Source organism: Diceros bicornis, chromosome 14 (genome assembly GCF_020826845.1).
Source record: "Diceros bicornis minor isolate mBicDic1 chromosome 14, mDicBic1.mat.cur, whole genome shotgun sequence".
Taxonomy (NCBI): Eukaryota; Metazoa; Chordata; class Mammalia; order Perissodactyla; family Rhinocerotidae; genus Diceros; species Diceros bicornis.
Genome location: NC_080753.1, coordinates 64,050,092 through 64,068,336, shown reverse-complemented (window position 1 = coordinate 64,068,336; position 18,245 = coordinate 64,050,092). Strand labels below are relative to the sequence as shown.

General features: G+C 41.2%; 1 protein-coding gene across 2 annotated transcripts in view; it reads right to left on the bottom strand.

The window, feature by feature from the left end:
* GMDS (GDP-mannose 4,6-dehydratase) overlaps nucleotides 1–16,965 on the bottom strand; it is a 628,451-nt gene extending 611,486 nt beyond the window's left edge. Inside the window, exon 1 of one of the 2 annotated variants that reach the window (XM_058555392.1) lies at nucleotides 16,704–16,965. In XM_058555392.1, coding sequence (XP_058411375.1) covers nucleotides 16,704–16,805 — 102 coding nt within the window. In that variant the 5' untranslated portion in view covers nucleotides 16,806–16,965. The remainder of the gene's footprint in view (nucleotides 1–16,703) is intronic. The other variant, XM_058555393.1, reaches the window with a different exon arrangement.
* Between the last annotated feature and the right edge of the window lie 1,280 nt (nucleotides 16,966–18,245).

The window sequence follows — 18,245 nt, the reverse complement described above, 5'->3', positions numbered from 1 at the left end:
GATAACATCCATTGCCAATCCTCCTCTTTTTGCTAAGGAAGATTAGCCCTGAGCTAACATCTGTGCCCATCTTCCTCTATTTTATGTGGGACACCGCCAAAACATGGTTTGATGAGCAATGTGTAGGTCCATGCCCAGGATTTGAACTTGCGAACCCTGGGCAGCTGAAGCAGAGAGCACAAACTTAACCACTATGCCACCGGGCTGGCCCTGGTCTAACCATTCTTGATAGCCTATCCCCCACTATTTTCACATGACCTCTACATTTCAGTCAAATAATCTAATCAGCATCTCTAGAACAAGCTTTGTGCCTTCCGTCCCACACCTTCGGTCATGCCTCTCTGTCCAAAAAAGTCTCTGGATCATCTCCAAGTCTGCCGTCTTGCAGAGTACAGTTCAGAAGCACCTCCTCAGTGAGGTTTTCCTATCTCCCCAACTGCAGTCATGCCCCCTGGATAACCATAACACATATTTACATTGCTCATGTGGCTTTTACATTACCCTGTCTCACAGCTATTTTTGCATGTGCTGTGGCAATACGTTAGTTCTCATATTAGTTACCTATTACTGCATAACCATATTACCACAAACTCTGCAGCTTAAAATGCCACACATTTATTAGTTCACATTTTCTACGGGTCTGGAACCTGGCACGCATAGCTGGGTCCTCTGCAAGACTACAAGCCAGGCGTCAGTCTCATCTAAAGCCTGAGTGGATCTAAGGGTCTACTCCATTTGCTGGCAGAATTCAATTATTGTGGCTCTAGGACTGAAGGCTTTAGCTTCTTGCTGGCTGTCACCTAGAGACAACCCTCAGCTACTAGACGTCACCCATAGTTCTCTGCCAACATGGCCACTTGCTTCCTCAAAGCCAACAAAGGAGAACTCTGTTTTTATATAACAATAAGGATGGTGATGATAGAACAGCTTCATCATTAGGAGCATGTTGGTATAAACTCCACACATATCCTTACAAACTGTGTTACCTCTCTGACCAGTGGCTATCAAAGTACCTATCACAGAGCTCAGTGATGAATAAATACTTGCTAAAACGATACATTAATGCTCATTAGATTAAGTTTCTTGAAAACAAGGACATCTGGTATTCTCCATAATACCAAAGGAAGGAATATCTTACTTACTGGCAGAAGGTACTCAAAAATATTCGTCAGATAATTTAAAATGTGCAAAGAATTTCAAGATGATGGAAATGAATAAGGCCTGGAACGTGAAGGAAGGGTAGAATCTGAAGACAGATAAATATGAATAGGAAAAAGCAAAAGAGAAAAGAGAATTCTAAGTAAGTGAAAAGCATGGACAAATACATGATCTGTGTATTAGTTTCTTATTGCTGCTGTAACAAGTTACCATAATGTAGTGCCTTAAAATAACACACATTTATTACTTTACAATTCAGTAGGTCAGAAATCTGACATGGATCTCACAGGGCTAAAATCCAGGTGTCAATAAGGCTCAGTCACTTTCTGGATGCTCTAGGAAAGATACATTCCCTTGCTTTTCCCAGCTTCCAGAGGCTGCTCGCCTTCCTTGGCTTGCGGCCCCTTCCTCCACCTTCAAAGCCAGTGATGGCTGGTTGAGTCTTTCTCACAATGCCATCTTTCTGGTCCTGACACTTCTGTCTCCCTCCTCCCCATTTAAGGACCCCCATGATTATATTAGACCCATACAGATAATCCAGGATAATCTCTCCATCTCAAGATCCTTAATTTCACCACATCTGCAAAGTCCCTTTTGCCATGAGAGGTTAACATATTCACAGGTTCCAGGGATTAGGATGTGGACATCCTGGGGTGGGGGTGGGGGGCATTACTCTGCCTATCATAGTCTGTTTACGAAACGGTAAAGAAAAATACCAGCCTAGAGTAAAACACTGATGATAGAAAGTAGAAGAAAATCAAATTATATCTACTACACTGGGGAGATCTGCAAGACAGGGCAAAAAAGCTTGGAGTTATTATGGATGACAATCACTAGCCCCAAGGCACTGGCAGGTCATTTGATCACTCTGGGTCTTATTGGTCATCACATCTACAAAATGAGGTAACAGCTGTCCTGACTGCCTCACAGAATACTATTAAGAACAATGGAAACAATTTTTTAAATGCTTCAAAAACTACAAATTAACATACAAATGTAAGTTCTTATAGCTAATATAGGAGTGAAATTACACATCACAAGTTTAGAACCGTAAACCACACTGCTCCATTCCAAAACCCCTTTGATCTTCCTGATCAGTGTCATGAGGCCTGACTTACCTAGAAAAAAGCATTCCTTGAGTGCAAAAGTCAGACTCTGTTTAATAAAATGTGTAAGTTGAATATATTCTGATGATAACATCAAAACTCATAAAAATCAAAACAAGACTTTAGGGAAACTTTAAGAAAATCTGAAAAGACCTAAGGTTTCTTACCTTGAGGGTAGGGCCTATCCTCACACAGCAGACACTAGATAAACATTCTCATAAATGATAGGAGTAATCTCATAGTGAAGCTGAGAAAGTTTAAATTAGGTACGATTTTAAAACAAAGCAAGAGAAAGCATTAAAATTAACAAAAGAATTTTACATTCAGTAAGCAAGTAAATTATAAACAGTGAATGATGGCATGCGTTCACACATGCTCAATGAGGAAGAGAAGGTTCTAATCCAACTGAGTTAGAATCATCCAGGTGGCATCATAGTTAGGAGAAGCATAGATGTGAGTTCTTCTCCAGGGCTGGAAAAAAGTTCTTCTGAGTTGGGTTCTTCAGGCCAACTGAGACTAATCTATCAGACTAAACTTAATGTTTCATCAAAGGTACTCCTACTATACTACCCACTCCCACACATTCAGCAAAATATAAATGCATCCCCTAGGGGCAATGCCCATTCATCTACTCTACACTAAGCACCTAAGTCCAGGTCTTACCATTTTGTTCTTCAAGTAAAGAGGAGGAAAGAAAATGGGGATCTAAAATAAAGTTCAAGCTCCCCATACAGATGTACAGAGAAATACGGGGAAAATTTCTGTATGCTGTCAGACTAGTGAGTTTCCATTAACAGAGTTAACAAGTATTAGGAGGCAATTCTCCATGGGTCTCAGCTGTTTCTGCATGTCTTAGGAGCAGACTTAATGACAGCTTTTGTTCTGTACTATCTTTTAAAGGATATTTGTAAAGTAGACAGCGTTTTAAGATGGAAATGGTCTCTCTCTCTCTGGAGCAAAGGGAAGATGTGTTTGCTATCCAGAATAATAAATATCTCCCTCCCAGGCAAAGGCTGAGCAGGTTTGCTAGCAGCCACCTTATAAAAGATTAGGGTTCCCTTAACCTTAGGGTTTCTCAACCGTGATGCATATCCACTGCGTTTGCAACATCTATCTAAACCTACCACCATTTTGCCCCCAGTGGCCTTGGGAAGCAAGAGGATCGAGGCAAACAGAACTGCTGCAAACATGAAGATCATGCTGTCTACTGTGCTATGAGTAATCAAGTCTTTTGTCTCTGACCCAGGAGCACTGTGTCTCAGGCCATCATTCAGGGAACTGGAGAAGGCTCACTTGCTAGCCCGCAAGCAGGGTGAAATCTCTGGCCTCACAATTCCTGACCAACAGTGGTTCCCATTCTCTTTCTCCTTAACTCAGATCACTCCAACAGGAGCATATGCCAACTTTGCAGGTCTCTTGCAATCAAGATTACATTTTGAGAGATTCCACCCTAAGCTAAAATAAATATGTTTATGTTTATCAACATTAACCACCAAAAATATTACTATAGCCTATACATATCTGTAAAATTCCAATTCATCATTTTTAAAGAACAAATGTAAAAATATAGTTCAAAAAGATACTGAAAAACCAACTACTTTTGTGAAAAGTTACAAAAATAGAGCAGTCTTCTAAGAAACATAGGAAATCATGTTATTATAATAAAAAAATACTGCTAGAGGTGCAAATTAGAGGCCTTTTCAGTTTGCATCAAGGAACATGTTTGTTATATGTGACTGTGCAATCCATTTCAGCATTATAATGAAACCCAATGTTTAAGCATATACAATATGACCAAGCTCTGGAGGTACAATTTCCAACTGTAGAGTAATTACTGAGTATAAATACTTTCTATAAATACTTAGTAAATATCTTTATTTTTTTCACCTTTGAAGTTAAAAAAAAAATATTATGAAAGTCAGAGAAAGGATCTCCTAAAATTCACATGTAGTAAAACTCTTAAGAGGAAGATTGGCAACAGATGTTAGCTCAGGGCAACTCTTCCTCAGAAAAAAAAAAAGGCACTGTATGAACAGTCTGAAAAAGATAAGGCAAACATCATTCAGCAAAGTCACTGCATATAAAATTATCTAACCTCAATTTTGTGTTACTCCGCTCTACGTAACTGAGCACCAAAACAACCTACTGAAAACAGAGTCGTTTTGATGAGTGGATTTATACAGACAATTGTAGTACTATTTATGGTAAGTCACAAGATTGGCAAGAAAACTGCTTACTGGCTTGCCAAAGACTTGGTTTGGCACACTGGTGACCCATTGCCAAGAATATTACTGATAATCAGCTTTCTATTGCACAGGATTATCTTCCATGTATGCTTCACTCAGTCATTTCACATGTACTGAGCCCTGGTGGGAATGGTTAGTGGAACCGAGCACCTTGCTTCCATTTAGTCTAGAAATGTGGGATTCCCAAAATTCCTCAAGGAAAGAAGAAATGGGAGACAAGCTGAAAGTTGGAGGGATCTTAAACAAGGGTGTGACATTAGAAAAATTTAAATAAAAAATAAAAATAAGTAAATAAATAAAGAGGGAGTGAGGGAGAATTGAAGTATACTGGAAATACCTAGTTAACTTCAATCACGGAACTAAAGGGAAAAATGTTAGTTTTGATGCCAGATAAGCCACAGAAAATTCTGGGGGATGGGGAAAAGGACTGGTGAAGGGTACCATAAAGCAGCATGGACACATATAACGCTTTCCCGCTCCACAGTTGTTGTCCCCGTCGTTATAAGAGACTATGTGGCCATGATCTCTCGCTTGCATTCCAAGCTTATATTTTAAATAGCTTACAGATTATTTGAACTTGAATGTCATGCTCTCACCTCAAACTCAAGATGAACAAAACTAAATTCACTATTCCCCAGAAAACTGGTTTTCCTCCCCAGTAACTACATTTCTGGCCATGGTAATACCATCCACAAAGTCATGTTTTCTCTTTGATTCCCTTTCCTTCTCCACAACCAACATTGTATCTATATCCTCATTATTACAAGAGGCTCCTAGCAGGTCTTCCTGCCTCCATTGTTTCACTACTCAAATTCATTCTGCATATCTACCCCAAATTGCATTCTTAAAACACTTCTCTATCCTTCTCTCATTCCTCCCCATCTTGAGAACTTATTATACATAATAAATTATTTATTAAATTTATTACACATAATTAATTATATATGATAAATTATTTTATTACACAATAAATAATAAGCACTATCATTTCATAAACAGTATGTGTTGGGTACTGTGCTAGGCATCATTATAATCATCATACCTAATCCGCACATCAATTTGTGATGCAAGTATAATTAACTGTATTTTAAAAAAAAGGAAACTAAGGTTCAAGGTTATTAAGCAATTTACCTAGAGACACTCAGCTAGTAAGACATTTTTAAATGCACATTTTTTTTAAAGCAGGATTTGAGTCCAGGTTTCAAACTGACCCAAGGCTGAGCTCTCTCTGTCACACCACAGCGTCGCTGCCTTCCCACTGCTTATTTCATGAAATCCAAGCACCACTATCTGCTTTTCCAGGTCTTCCACCTCTGGACCTTCAATATGTTATTTCCCAGTACTCCATCCATATACTACTCCCTCCAGTGAGGTCAGTCCCCTTGCCAAACTCCAAATATACCACACGCTGTTTCTCATGTGTTTCCACTTCTCTCTAAATCTGATCATCCTTGAGGCCAAGCCCATGGAGCTTTCCCAACTATACTAGCCTCCACTGACCTCGTTTTTTTCCCTGATACACTCTACACAGTCATTTCTCTTTCACTGACCTCTTACCATTAAAAGCCATGGGCACATCATTATTTCTGGGTTCTTATACATTCATTTCCCTTCCTCATCTACTTTAAGCTCCCCAAGTCCAGGTACCATGTTTTACACTCTGTATTTTAAGTGCTGAGGCTACTACAGTGAACAAAACATTTAAAAATATATCCTGGTTCAAATAAATGTATATCTAATATTCCAGCACAAAACAAAGTTATCTGATTCTATACTCATGTCTCTGCTTATAATACTGACTCAAATATTAGTCATCAAACACTAGAACAAATATTAATTCCCTGGCTGACCCTAATTCACCAATAGGGACTATACTGAGAATGTTCTGTTAAATTCAAATTTGACCAGCCAAAAAGAAAAATTTGACCTGCCCCCCTAACTTATGTCATCACAAGATGACAGTTCATCAAACTCTTCTTCACTTGGTCTATGATTTTCTTGTGCATACATAAATATATCTGACCAAATAACTGGTAAGGTCTCAAATTGGAATAAATGTTAAAGGCTGGAAACACAGCTTTTGAGATAGAAAAATGAGAATGAAAATCGTAACATCTTTAACCATCCTTCACTGAATACAAGACTATGCAAAACACTTCTAAGCCAAAAAGAAGAATAAAATGGCATATAGATGGTCCTTAGGCAGCTCAGCTTCCTACAAAAAAGCCTCACAACTAACCCTTTTAACACAATGGCATTTATAACCAGAAACTTCCAAGGTAAGTGATGTTTAATAAATCTGTTGAATTAATGATACTTTAGAGCATTTTTATTTAAGGGAAGATCTTTTTGTGACTCAGTGACTCATTTATTATTATCATAGCACTTACATGCTGTAAGACTACTTGTCAAGTTGCTTGTCCCCCACTAGACTATCAGCTCCTTGAAGACAAAATCATGTCCATCTTGCTGATGGCTATATCCCCAGCACCTAGCTCAGCACAGAATAAATCTCAGCAAATATTTACTAAACGAATAAAACCTCAACTATTAAACACCAAACTTAAAATATAGATGTTTATATTTTTTAATACTTCTATCTAAGAAGTAAATAACAAGAATTTAAAAATCCTTCCTCACCAAAAAATCACTTCATTTGGTATAACCTACAAGGGCAGACAGCTCAGATTTTTCACTTTAACGTGAATTCAATTTCACGTGAATTTCTTCTTAGTTTACACACTTAATTATAAATTTACTACAGTTAATCAGTCCTAAAGTGTTCAATCCTAAAGTCATAGCACTTTACATTCTGAACAGACTTTAGAGATCACCAGGTAATCCCTTCGCATTATGGATTAAGAAACAGACTCAGAAAAAAATAAGGCTATACAATCAATGGGTGTTAAAACCCAGCCTCTGACTCTCAGTTCCATGCTGTTTTCTCAGTTCATCAATTAAGTATATGTAACCTAAAGACATAAAAAACCTTTTTACCACATAACAATCTTTGATCAAAGTAGGACAGTACTCAAGACATTTTTCTCATTTCCAATTATGCCAAACCTTTCATCCCAGGACCGCAAATCACAGCAAGGTAGATTTAGAGTGAAGTTCACTGCCCACAATCCTCTTATATGGGAAGATAAGCCTCACTCCCAGATCTGCTTTGTGCGTTCAGTCTGTAAGACTCACTGGATGTCAAATCTGTTGGCCTCCTAGTACTTTAAAGCCTTCGTGGTTGATTCCAAATACTATGGAACTTTCTATCCCTAGATAATAGATTCCCCACGCAAAGCAAGGATAAATATTAATATCTTTCATATTCAACTTCCCTTCCTAGAATTCAAGAAATCTTTTATTATCTTGTTAACACTGTGAAAAGAAGGTCCATTCCAGTAACGAGGCAAAGGCTCCTATTTTATGTGCCAGATTTATTTTCTATTTGGTAGGAATTACTCTTCCAACTTGGCAGCAAAGGTAAATAACCTGCCCAAAGCCATGCAAGTAATTCAAAGCTAAGGTAAATAACCTGCACAAAGCTAAGCAGTAATTCAAACCCAAGCTGATCTAGAAATCCAACTCATTCCCCTCCACTTCCTCCAAGATAGAGTCCCAGCCTTCAGGGAGTTTGCAAGGTAAGTCATCAACATGGGCCCTCCAAAAAACTAACTAAAGATACAACCCAAATGACACAGCAAATAAAATAAAACAAGAGGCATACAATGTAGTAATGAGTAATCCAGGCTTATTTTACTACTATAATCTACCTTTCCACAACTGCAAAAAACTCTTGAATATGCTTTGTTTTTCAAATTTTAGACACAATTTATTTACCTCTCCGTAGAATTTATTTGTTGATACTAATTACAAACTTAATAGAAAATAAAATTACTGGGATTTACATTTCAAGTCTGACTGCAAACAATAATTTGAGTGACCTTTGGGCAATATACCTAACCTCTGTGTTCCTTGGGATAATAAGAAAACTGCCTCATAGGAGTGCTCTGTTAATTCAATAAGTTAATACATGTAAAGCCCTTTGAACAATGTCTGGCACAAAGTAAATGCTCAATACATGTTATTTATTGTAATCTATTATAATTATGTCATAAGGATGTCATTTTTGTCTGTTTTGTTCACTGTTGTATCCCCAGTGCCTGACACATAGTTGGCACTAAAACATTGGTTGAATTAATTAATTATAATTACTAGTACTTCTATTACTAAATAGAGGATGATTTGCACCAAAATGTAATTGCCTCTGGGGAAAAAGATTAATTAAGCATAAAAAAAACAAATTACTAGCTGGAAATGTAGGAGAGGTATGAAATGAAGAACTGCTAGTAACCCAAAAGAAAAGCTTATGGGAAGAGAGAAGAGGGAAGGCTACTCTCAAGTCAAGCAAGCACCTCTTCAGATTAAACTAACCCACCAGTAGAAAAGTCAATACAAAAGTATTTGATGAAAGCCGAAAGATTTTCAGGCTTAGACAGGCTTCTTTGTCCATAATGGGGTAAAAGAACCTAGAATAGGAGACTTCTGAGTCTCCTAAGGAAAATCTAATCTGGGCCTTGACAGCAAGGACAAACCCCACTCTACAGAGGAAAGTAGCACCAGAGAAAGGAAGTAATGTATCTAAGGGTACAGCAAGCCAACTGGGAGCTGTAACTCTCAGATCTGTGTGCAACAGGAGAAGCTCCCTGAACAATTTGTAGTGGCCACACAATCAGGCATCTCAGCCTCTTACCTGCCTCTCTCCACCACACTGAAAACTGGGACTACCCATGTGCTCATCAGGGCTCATGGGCAAGCTCTCCATTCACTATTTTCATCCAGATAACCCACCACCCAACCCACAGCCCCAGGGATCTACCAGATTCTGAGGATCTCATGAATTGGCTAGAGGCTCTTGACCCTCCACCAGAAGAAGCAGAGGTTTATGGGCAGAGAAAGGCACTTTACCTCTATCCATTTTCATCTCTTACTGCAAAAACCCTCAAAAAAACTGAGAAGAACGCTAGGGAAAGGAGCCACCAAGAGTCTCAACAGGACTCACAGAACATAGCTCTCCACCTCCCTTCCCCACCCTTACTCTGGACTTCTACTAAGACACACAAGCTAATAATGTTAACATCACCTAATGGGCATGGTAAAGCACTAATCAAAATATATAACAGCCTTTAAAAACAACTTATTTCTTGAGAGCAGTGAACTTCTACAGTTTGTAGACAAACTGGCCAACAGAGCTAGTCTGACTTGACACAGGAGAGAAGGTCCTGAGAAAAAAACTAGTGCATTAAGGGTTCTTAGGCAAGTTTGAAGTTCTCCAAATCTCGGCTTCCTTGTGTGACATAAGGTGAACAGTAAAAGTAAGTACCACCTGGGGTCAAATCACATAATTTATATAAAGTACTTGACACATGGCCTGGCACACAGTTATCATTCTATTAACGTCAGTAAATTTTTTTCTGTATCCTCCCCCAAATAATTATCTACCAAGTATCCAAAATCCTGGTTAAAGGCAAGCATGTTTGCCTCATTCCTTAAGCCTGATTCTTTACATGGAATCACAGGCAAATAATTCTGATTTAGTGATAACTTTTATCTAACAAAAGTTTAGGAAAGGCTGCTTCAAAGCATAGGCAAGTTTGAGAACTCTATACCTCAAAGAAAGCCATTCAGGATCACAAGGACAATTAAGAGTACTTTTAGTTCACCTGAGAAATCAAGTCAGTCACTAATAAAGCTCACCCTCAATTTCAGCCTTCGAGTCCAGAAGCCAGAACCTGGCAATACGCAACACAGGGTTTTCCCACATCATGAGTGAATAAGGTAGCACTCAACGTGTCTGGAGACGCTGAAGGCAAACTACCAAATGGGTCAGCATACGGCCTTGAATGAACAGTGAATGTCTAAGTTCTCTAAAGAACGTGTTGTCTAAAGTTAATCCCCCTCTTTAGTTCCTGTAATCTCGTTAATTTTCCTTTGTAGATCAAATATCGAAGACTTCTATTTAATTACCCTAAGCCTCTCAACCTTTTCAAACTACAAATATTTTGTTAAAATAAGATGTGAAATGTTATATAAAGTTAACATAAAGTTATCTTTTCCTTAAATATTGAAATAGATTTGATTACTTATGCAGATGTACATTTATTATTATTCAACTTTATAGAACACTACAATACACATTTTAGTACTACATATAGTCTTTTACTCCAATTTTCTGGCTCAAAGCAGTCCCTTTTTTGTTTTTTTACGAGTAAGATTAGCCCTGAACTAACATCTGTTGCCAATCCACTTTTTGCTGAGGAAGATTGGCCCTGGGCTAACATCCGTGCCCATCTTCCTCTACTTTGTATGTGGGACGCCTGCCACAGCATGGCTTGATATGTAGTGCGTAGGTCTGTGCCCGGGATCCGAATATGTGAACCCTGGGCCACCCAAGTGGAGCACGCAAACTCAACCACTATGCCATCAGGCTGGCCCAGTCTCTCTTTCTTATTGTTTAGTGGAGGACTGTGTTGATCAGAATCTTAAGACAATGGAAAGACAAGAGTCTGGGGGTCTAATCCTAACTTGAGCACTAACTTGCTATGTGACCTGAGAAAATTACATTTTCTCAGTCTCCTTTCCTCCTCTACATAATGATGGTAATTTAACTCTAGTTCCAAAATCCCAATGTGGATGCCAAGGGAATACTTTTTAAATTTAGTAGTTAATAGGAGTATAAAAATAGTTGAAAATCTATCACACAAAACTGGACATGTTATTTTTTTCCCCCTTAAATTTGTATATTCCAAACCCTTTAAATCTGAAGTTATAACAAATCATTTCATCTCAGAAACTGCAACTTACCTGTCAGGTATATACTATCCAATTCTCCCCAGTACACTGACAATGACTTGCTTCTACCCAACCAACAAGGAATGTATCAAAAACATTTTATTACCATTTCTATAGACTTCTCCAATTTCCAGGCAAGTTTTCTGCATGACAATAAACATCAGTAACCAAAGATTAATTTAATTATCAAATATTTTGAGTACCTAACCTACACCAGTTATGCTAGATATAGGGGACAAGTGATTAAGACACTTTTTCCTATCCTCAAGAGGCACAATCCTATAAAGAAACAGCACGTGTGCCATCACTCTCATCCCTCTCCCAGGCAGACATCACTAATCAGTCATGGGCCTCTTCCTTGAAATGGATACAGCTTTGGCTCCAGGATTCCACGTAGCCATTACCAATCAAACGGGTTTGTTTTAACAGACCTCATCACATTTCACTAAATCTCCATCTACACAAAAGATGAATCTGATTCCTACATTGTAATGTAAAAATTTGTGGTAAACTAATATGAATTAGAAAATAAAACTGAAAGAGGCAATGTCCGCGTCATCTATTATAATTCAACTGAAGCATTATGTACAGAGGTTAAGGAAAACAGTGAAAAGAATGGTAACTTCCTGCCAATTCTCAATTACCATTTTCTAACATTCTAAATTAATTCTTAAATGAAGAGGATAAAACTTGTGAGCCACCTGAGTCTGCATCAGGTTATCCATTTTACATATGTTCTCTTTAAAGGCCAAGGTTGTTTTATGGCAGCTAGAATATGCTCAAAAGAAACTAATGAAATTATTGAAAATAAAAATAAGGCCATAAAATTTTGAAACAAAATAATATGGCTTAAATAAACTGTCCTTAATAACTCAAATGGTCCATCTCTTTCATCTATGCAAGATTTAACAAAATTTGCTTATCTTCAAACCACAAACAAGTTAACTTCTCTTGACCACAACGAGCCATTCAACTATTCAAAGATAAATGCTTTGTCTTCCATGTGGCATGGTGCAAAACTCTGGAACCTTGAATTGGTACTTATGACCAGCCCTAAACCACTTCCCAAAGAAAATCTAGGCCCACATAGAGGTGGGAAGGACCTCAGCATGTCAAATTCTTCCATATTTACAACAAGAATATCAACCTTACTATCAAAAACACCTGACAAAGTAATCTACAGTTCCAGCTTGCCTGCTCTCCTGGCAGAGACCAACCTGAAACAACAAACATTAGAAAAGCAAAAATCCACGAACATCAACCATTCAATTCTCCAAAGTCTCTACCTACCAAAAAGTGTGCTTTCCCCATCCATTAGGGAGTAATGAAAGAGTGTCCTAGGGAGATGATTCTGTCTTCTTTAAAAAACTTCTATCGAGCATATTATTCCTCATGTTGTTCGAGTCTGTTGTTTAAAAGTTATTCCTCTGCGAGTTTAGTACTAATAAAAAGTTTCACTCACCTATCCATTTTGTCTTGACAATCAGGAAGCTTGAAGCTGGATTTTATGCCCAACTGACAGCAGCTATCCTCAGCTTTGGGTTTTGGTAGGCTACCTCCATCTTCCTATTGCCTTCACTGCAAACTCTTGTTTTTTGTTTTTTGGCTTATTTTTCATTCTTTTTATGATGATCCAACGATGTGTGTTTTATTGAAGCCACCTCAGAATCTTTTTGGAAATGAGCAAGGGCTATAAATAATTTAATAAATTAACTTTATTACTAAATATTTGTCCTCACTGTCCCCCAAAACTCTCTCCTCTCTGCACTCCTGTGCATGCTGTTCACCCCGAACATAATCTCCGCTATTTCTAGTATTCAGTGACTTCTCCCAGAGTCCTGAGGTTAAATGAACCACTCATTTGGCCCCTAACCATACTTGTACAATACTCATTTTTTCATGTGCACTGTCTTTTTACGTGCATTGTCTTAAGTTCCTCAAAGACTGTACCCCTAATGGGCAGAGAGTACATCTTACATATCTTTATATTCCCAGCAGCATCAAGACAAGCCTTGCACACTGCAGACACACAAAAAAGACGTGTTCTGTTACCGGGAAGAGTAAGTTAACATTTCTGAAAGCCCACTAGATGAAACCGTGTAGGAGGTAATAGGCTGAAAAGGAGGTTTCTATTTTAAAGCAGTTTACAATCCAAAAAACTAAAATATGTAAATTATCTATGTAGCCCACAAGGATTGTATACATGTAAATACAAAGAAAGTTCCCCAAATGGCTGCATTTGGCAGGCTTTCAGTTGAGTTAAAAGGGGTAAGACTTGTGAGAGCATTCAGTCACACTCCAAGGAGGTACGAGGCGATGGTATTCAAAGAACAGCAACAACATTTCCATGGGTGTAGTAAAGAATGGCAAGCATCATCAGACAATGGAGGGGAACTTTGGGGACAACTGGCAGAGGGCCCAGAGGCAGCAACGAAAAGCAAGAGCCTGGTTTTCTTTAAAGTGATTTAATAAAGTAAAAACTTTGGAAAACAGTTCACAACTACTGTGTCAAGAATAAAGAGGAGGGAAAAAGACAGAATAAGGCGGCTGACAGTAAATTCTAGAAATGCAGAGGAGACAAGGTACCTTGGCTATCTGCACTCATTCGCAAGTGGGAATTGGGGACAATCCATTTAAAAGCCTATCTTGGCACAATTGCCATGATAGCCCTAAGTGCCAGAACAGTGGTTTCTACCTCACCTTCTTGATTCTGAGACCTCTTCATAGAGTAAAACAATCTCTGTCTCTGTCACAGACACACAGAGCTGTAATTTTATGTGTGTGGCTTACCACAGAGGCAGTATAACAAAATGGCTTAGAGCAACTCTTGGATTCAAACCTCAGCTCTGATACTCATTAGGTGTGCAATCTCAGGAAACATACTTAACCTTACTTAGCCAGATGTAAGTGGGGATAAAAATTATACCTGCCTCTTAGGTAGGGATACACAAAATATTTAGAAGAGTGAGTAGCTCAGAAAGCTCTCACCCAACATTATTAAGAAAATGAACAATAAGGTATGAATTCTCAGACCCTTTCTATTAACTTCACAGTCCTCCAGAGATCCTTGATACCCAGGTTGGGAGTCACTGTCCTAGAAGATAAATGCAAAGCATAGGAGAACAGCAAATTCCATCAGCAAGGATTTATGTGGCAGCTACTGAATTCAGCAGTGTCCCAGGGGCTACAGATGCCAACATAACACCCAACAAATAAGGGAACAAGGCAGAGGGTGGATGTTGGAGGAAAGTGGTAAATACTAATGCAGAAGTTAAAAGAAGCCTGAGGGCCAGCCCCGTGGCTTAGCGGTTAAGTGTGCGCGCTCCGCTACTGGTGGCCCGGGTTGGGTCCTGGGCGCGCACCGACACACCACTTCTCCGGCCATGCTGAGGCCACGTCCCACATACAGCAACTAGAAGGATGTGCAACTATGACCTACAACTATCTACTGGGGCTTTGAGGGGGGAAAAAAAAAGGAGGAGGATTAGCACGGATGTTAGCTCAGGGCTGATCTTCCTCACAAAAAAAAAAAAAAAAAAAAAAAGGAGCCTGCAACTCAAGCAGGAGTTTAAAGTTGGAAATGAAGTTGGGGGTCAAAAATGTCTGGTCAGGGTGTGGCATATTGAACACATGCTTAAGGAAGACTCTCCTGTGGCAGCCTGCAGGACAAACTAGAATGATGGCCACTTCCACACCTCCCTCACCACTCAGTACCAGCCAGGTGACTGCAGTCAAAGCTCTAAACAAGGTTCCATTTCTAACCTGCACTGATTCACACTGCTGGTCACTTAAATTGGTATAAGCCATACCAAGAGTTACAGTGACAGCTTAATTAATTTCTTGATGATACTAAAAAAAATGTCTACCTTCAAGAGCTCAGGTAAGCTTAGTAAACACTTGAGCTTCAGATCCAGGCTAAGAAATTAGAAAAGGGAGAACCATCTACAGAAGGGTCCCCTGCATTAGAAAAGGATAGACAGTATGTAGGCCCTGACCTGCCTTATTGCCTGAATTTAAGGGTTCTCTTCCTCAACCTCACATCCTTGTCCTACCACTTCTCCTACCAGTTTTCAAACACTTGTTTATTGTAATTACCTTTAACAAAGTTAAGATGCATGAATAACTAGAAACTAATCAGCTATCCCGTAGTAAAAACCATCTATCTAATAGTCTGACTCTATGCCTAGCCAATTTCAACTTTTCTCTAATGCTAGAGCTCTGAAAGCAGAATATGAATCCCAGCAGGACACTTTCTAGTTGTATGATCTCAGGCAAATCAAACTTCCATGCCTCCATTTCCTCATCTGTAAAGTGGGGATAATAAAAGTACTCCCTCAAAGAATAGTTGTCAAAACTAAATGAGTTGATATTAGTCAAGTGACTGACACATAAGAACAATATGTATCAGCTATTATCATTTATTTTCGAGTACTATTGGCCACCACCAAGAGATCTCCAGGGGCACAAATATCACATTTTTCTACAAAAATACATGGGCAAAATTATTTCATCAGCACTGAATCTAAAACAGCACAGTTTGGTAAGACACAGTGGTCTGGCCCTGCTGCAACACCTCTAAGAGATGACTGTCACAACTAGCCATGCTCAACGTGACCTGGGGTTCACTCAAGACAGCTCCTCCTCATTACCTCCCTCAAGGAAGTCATTTCTTCGGAAATGGAACCCTAGCCTAACTTTTGGACCAGTCTGTCACATACACTTCAAAATGTGTGAGCATGAATCTCAGAAGTTCATGTGATTAAAAAAAGTTTTTGTGAGGTGTGCTTTTTCAAACAAAAGACATTTCCTGGTCTGTGACTCCACAGGACTACTTTCTTTTCCTTTCTCTTTTCTACCTGGAAATCTGGTGAGGGGGCACCAAAACAGCAAGGCACACCCTCCCCTGCTTCCCAAGCGTTAGCAGGTAAGCGGCCCTAACACCCAGATAAAGCAAGATGACTGCTCCACACATATTCACAGAGAGCCGGGCCTTTTCCCTCCCCTAGGATCCGCAAAGAACGAAATTCCAAGCGCACCCTGGAGGGCTTGCGGAAACAAGCGCTCCGGTCACCTGTCGGACAGGTGAGAGAGGGTCGTCTTCCCCAGGCGTGGGACCACATCCCGTGCAGAACACACGCACCCACGGCCCTGAGGAAGACCAGAATCACTCAGTGCACGCAGGGCAGCCCCCCCAAATCACATCTGGTCCCCGACTCGGGCGGCAGACACCTTCCGGGACACCCGGAAGGCTGTTCCTGGAAACGCAGGCGGCACCGAGCGCAGGGCGAGGCGCACACGTGCCCTGCGGCAGCAGGCCCGGCTCCGACCCCGCCTCCGCACTCACCTGGCCCGTGATGCCAGTGATGAGCGCCACCTTCCTGGGCTTGCCCATTTCGCCGTCCCCGGAGCCGCGGGCGCCGCGGCAGCGTGCCGGTGCGTGTGCCATATCCCCGCGAGCGCGCGGCGGCCGGCAGGGAGGAGCAGAGACAGCCGGGCTGAGGCAGCGGCGCCGGGGGGACGTAGGGGTGTGCCCGCGAGCAAGTCGCCTTGTCCAGGCTGCAGCGAAGGAGCGCACCGCACGGCCGGCCGCCACAATCTGACAGGGCGCTCAGGAGGCCGGGCGGAGAGGGCTGGGGGCGGGCCGAGGCGGGCCCGGCAGCCAGGCGGCGACGCTGCGGCCCGCCGGGCGCCGCGTCATCCGCGTCAGCCCGTGACGCGCCGGCGGCAGACCCCGCCCCCTACGGCGCCCGCCGCGCCACGCCCTCTTTGCCTACGGCTGCGCGGGCGGGGAGGGGCGTCGGGGGCGGGGCCTGCCGCCGGGCTCTGCCGCCGCCGGGCGGGGCTCTTCCACAACAGCCTCAGGGACTGGGAACGCGCAGCTGGTGTTCCCGCCTGGCCTGTCCCGTGGCAAGGCCAACGGTGGACGGGGCGGGCCATCTGCCGGCTGGACTTCACCATCTTACCCTCCACGGAACCCCCATGTCCTCCCCTCCGCCCTACCGAATCTCCCGGGAATCCACATAGTACTCTAGGATGCGGGGAGGAACTACGGACTGAACTTTCAGTTAGGAGAAAGCCCTGAATTCCAGATCGAGGCGTCACGGGGCCTGCCTGGGACATGGGCTTTGATAAATTATTCGTGGAAACCTGTTGCAATGCCTTCTGAGGAATCTGGGCCCCTGAATGGGACCACAGATGTGGGGAATGACTAATCTCACCTCTAGCCTGGCTTTCTCGCTCTTCTTGTATTTCCCTGAGGCTTGAAACCAGTACTAGGTTCCAAGTAAATCTATTCCACACATTCTAGTTCAGAAGACTGGCAAGGCACAAGAAGGAAGTCTCTGGCCCCACCCATGTGCAGCATAAGGAAATGTTGAAAAGACTGCATGGGTCAATAAACCTGGACGTGGACAATTTCAAAAAAAGTAATTCAAATGCAGGTGGGGTCCTAGCTTGATGTCTGTGAATTTGACTTCCTGTGGCAGCTGCACATTGGTCTGGGAAAGGAGCAGAGGCGACTCAGACAGTGGGAGGATAGCAGGTGTGTGTAGCTGAGCAGTTGGCTGGAATCCAGGGGGCAAATGGAGACTTCCCTGTCTCCACTGCTCTGCTTACCTGTACCGATTCCTCTCCCCAACAGATGGTCTCAGATCATCACTTCAAATCAATTTGAGTGACTAGGAGAGTGCCCAACTCAGCATTCAAGACGTGTTACAGACCTCAAATCCCAAAATCAGAAAAGCTCAGGATTAAATTAAAAATCTCCCTGTCTAAGCCCTTCAGGAAAACTCCTTGGCTTTATAGATAGACTTGTCTTTGGTTTCACATCTTGCCTCTACTCTGTGTATTCTATACAGGGAATGACTGAATAAATGTCTGTTACATG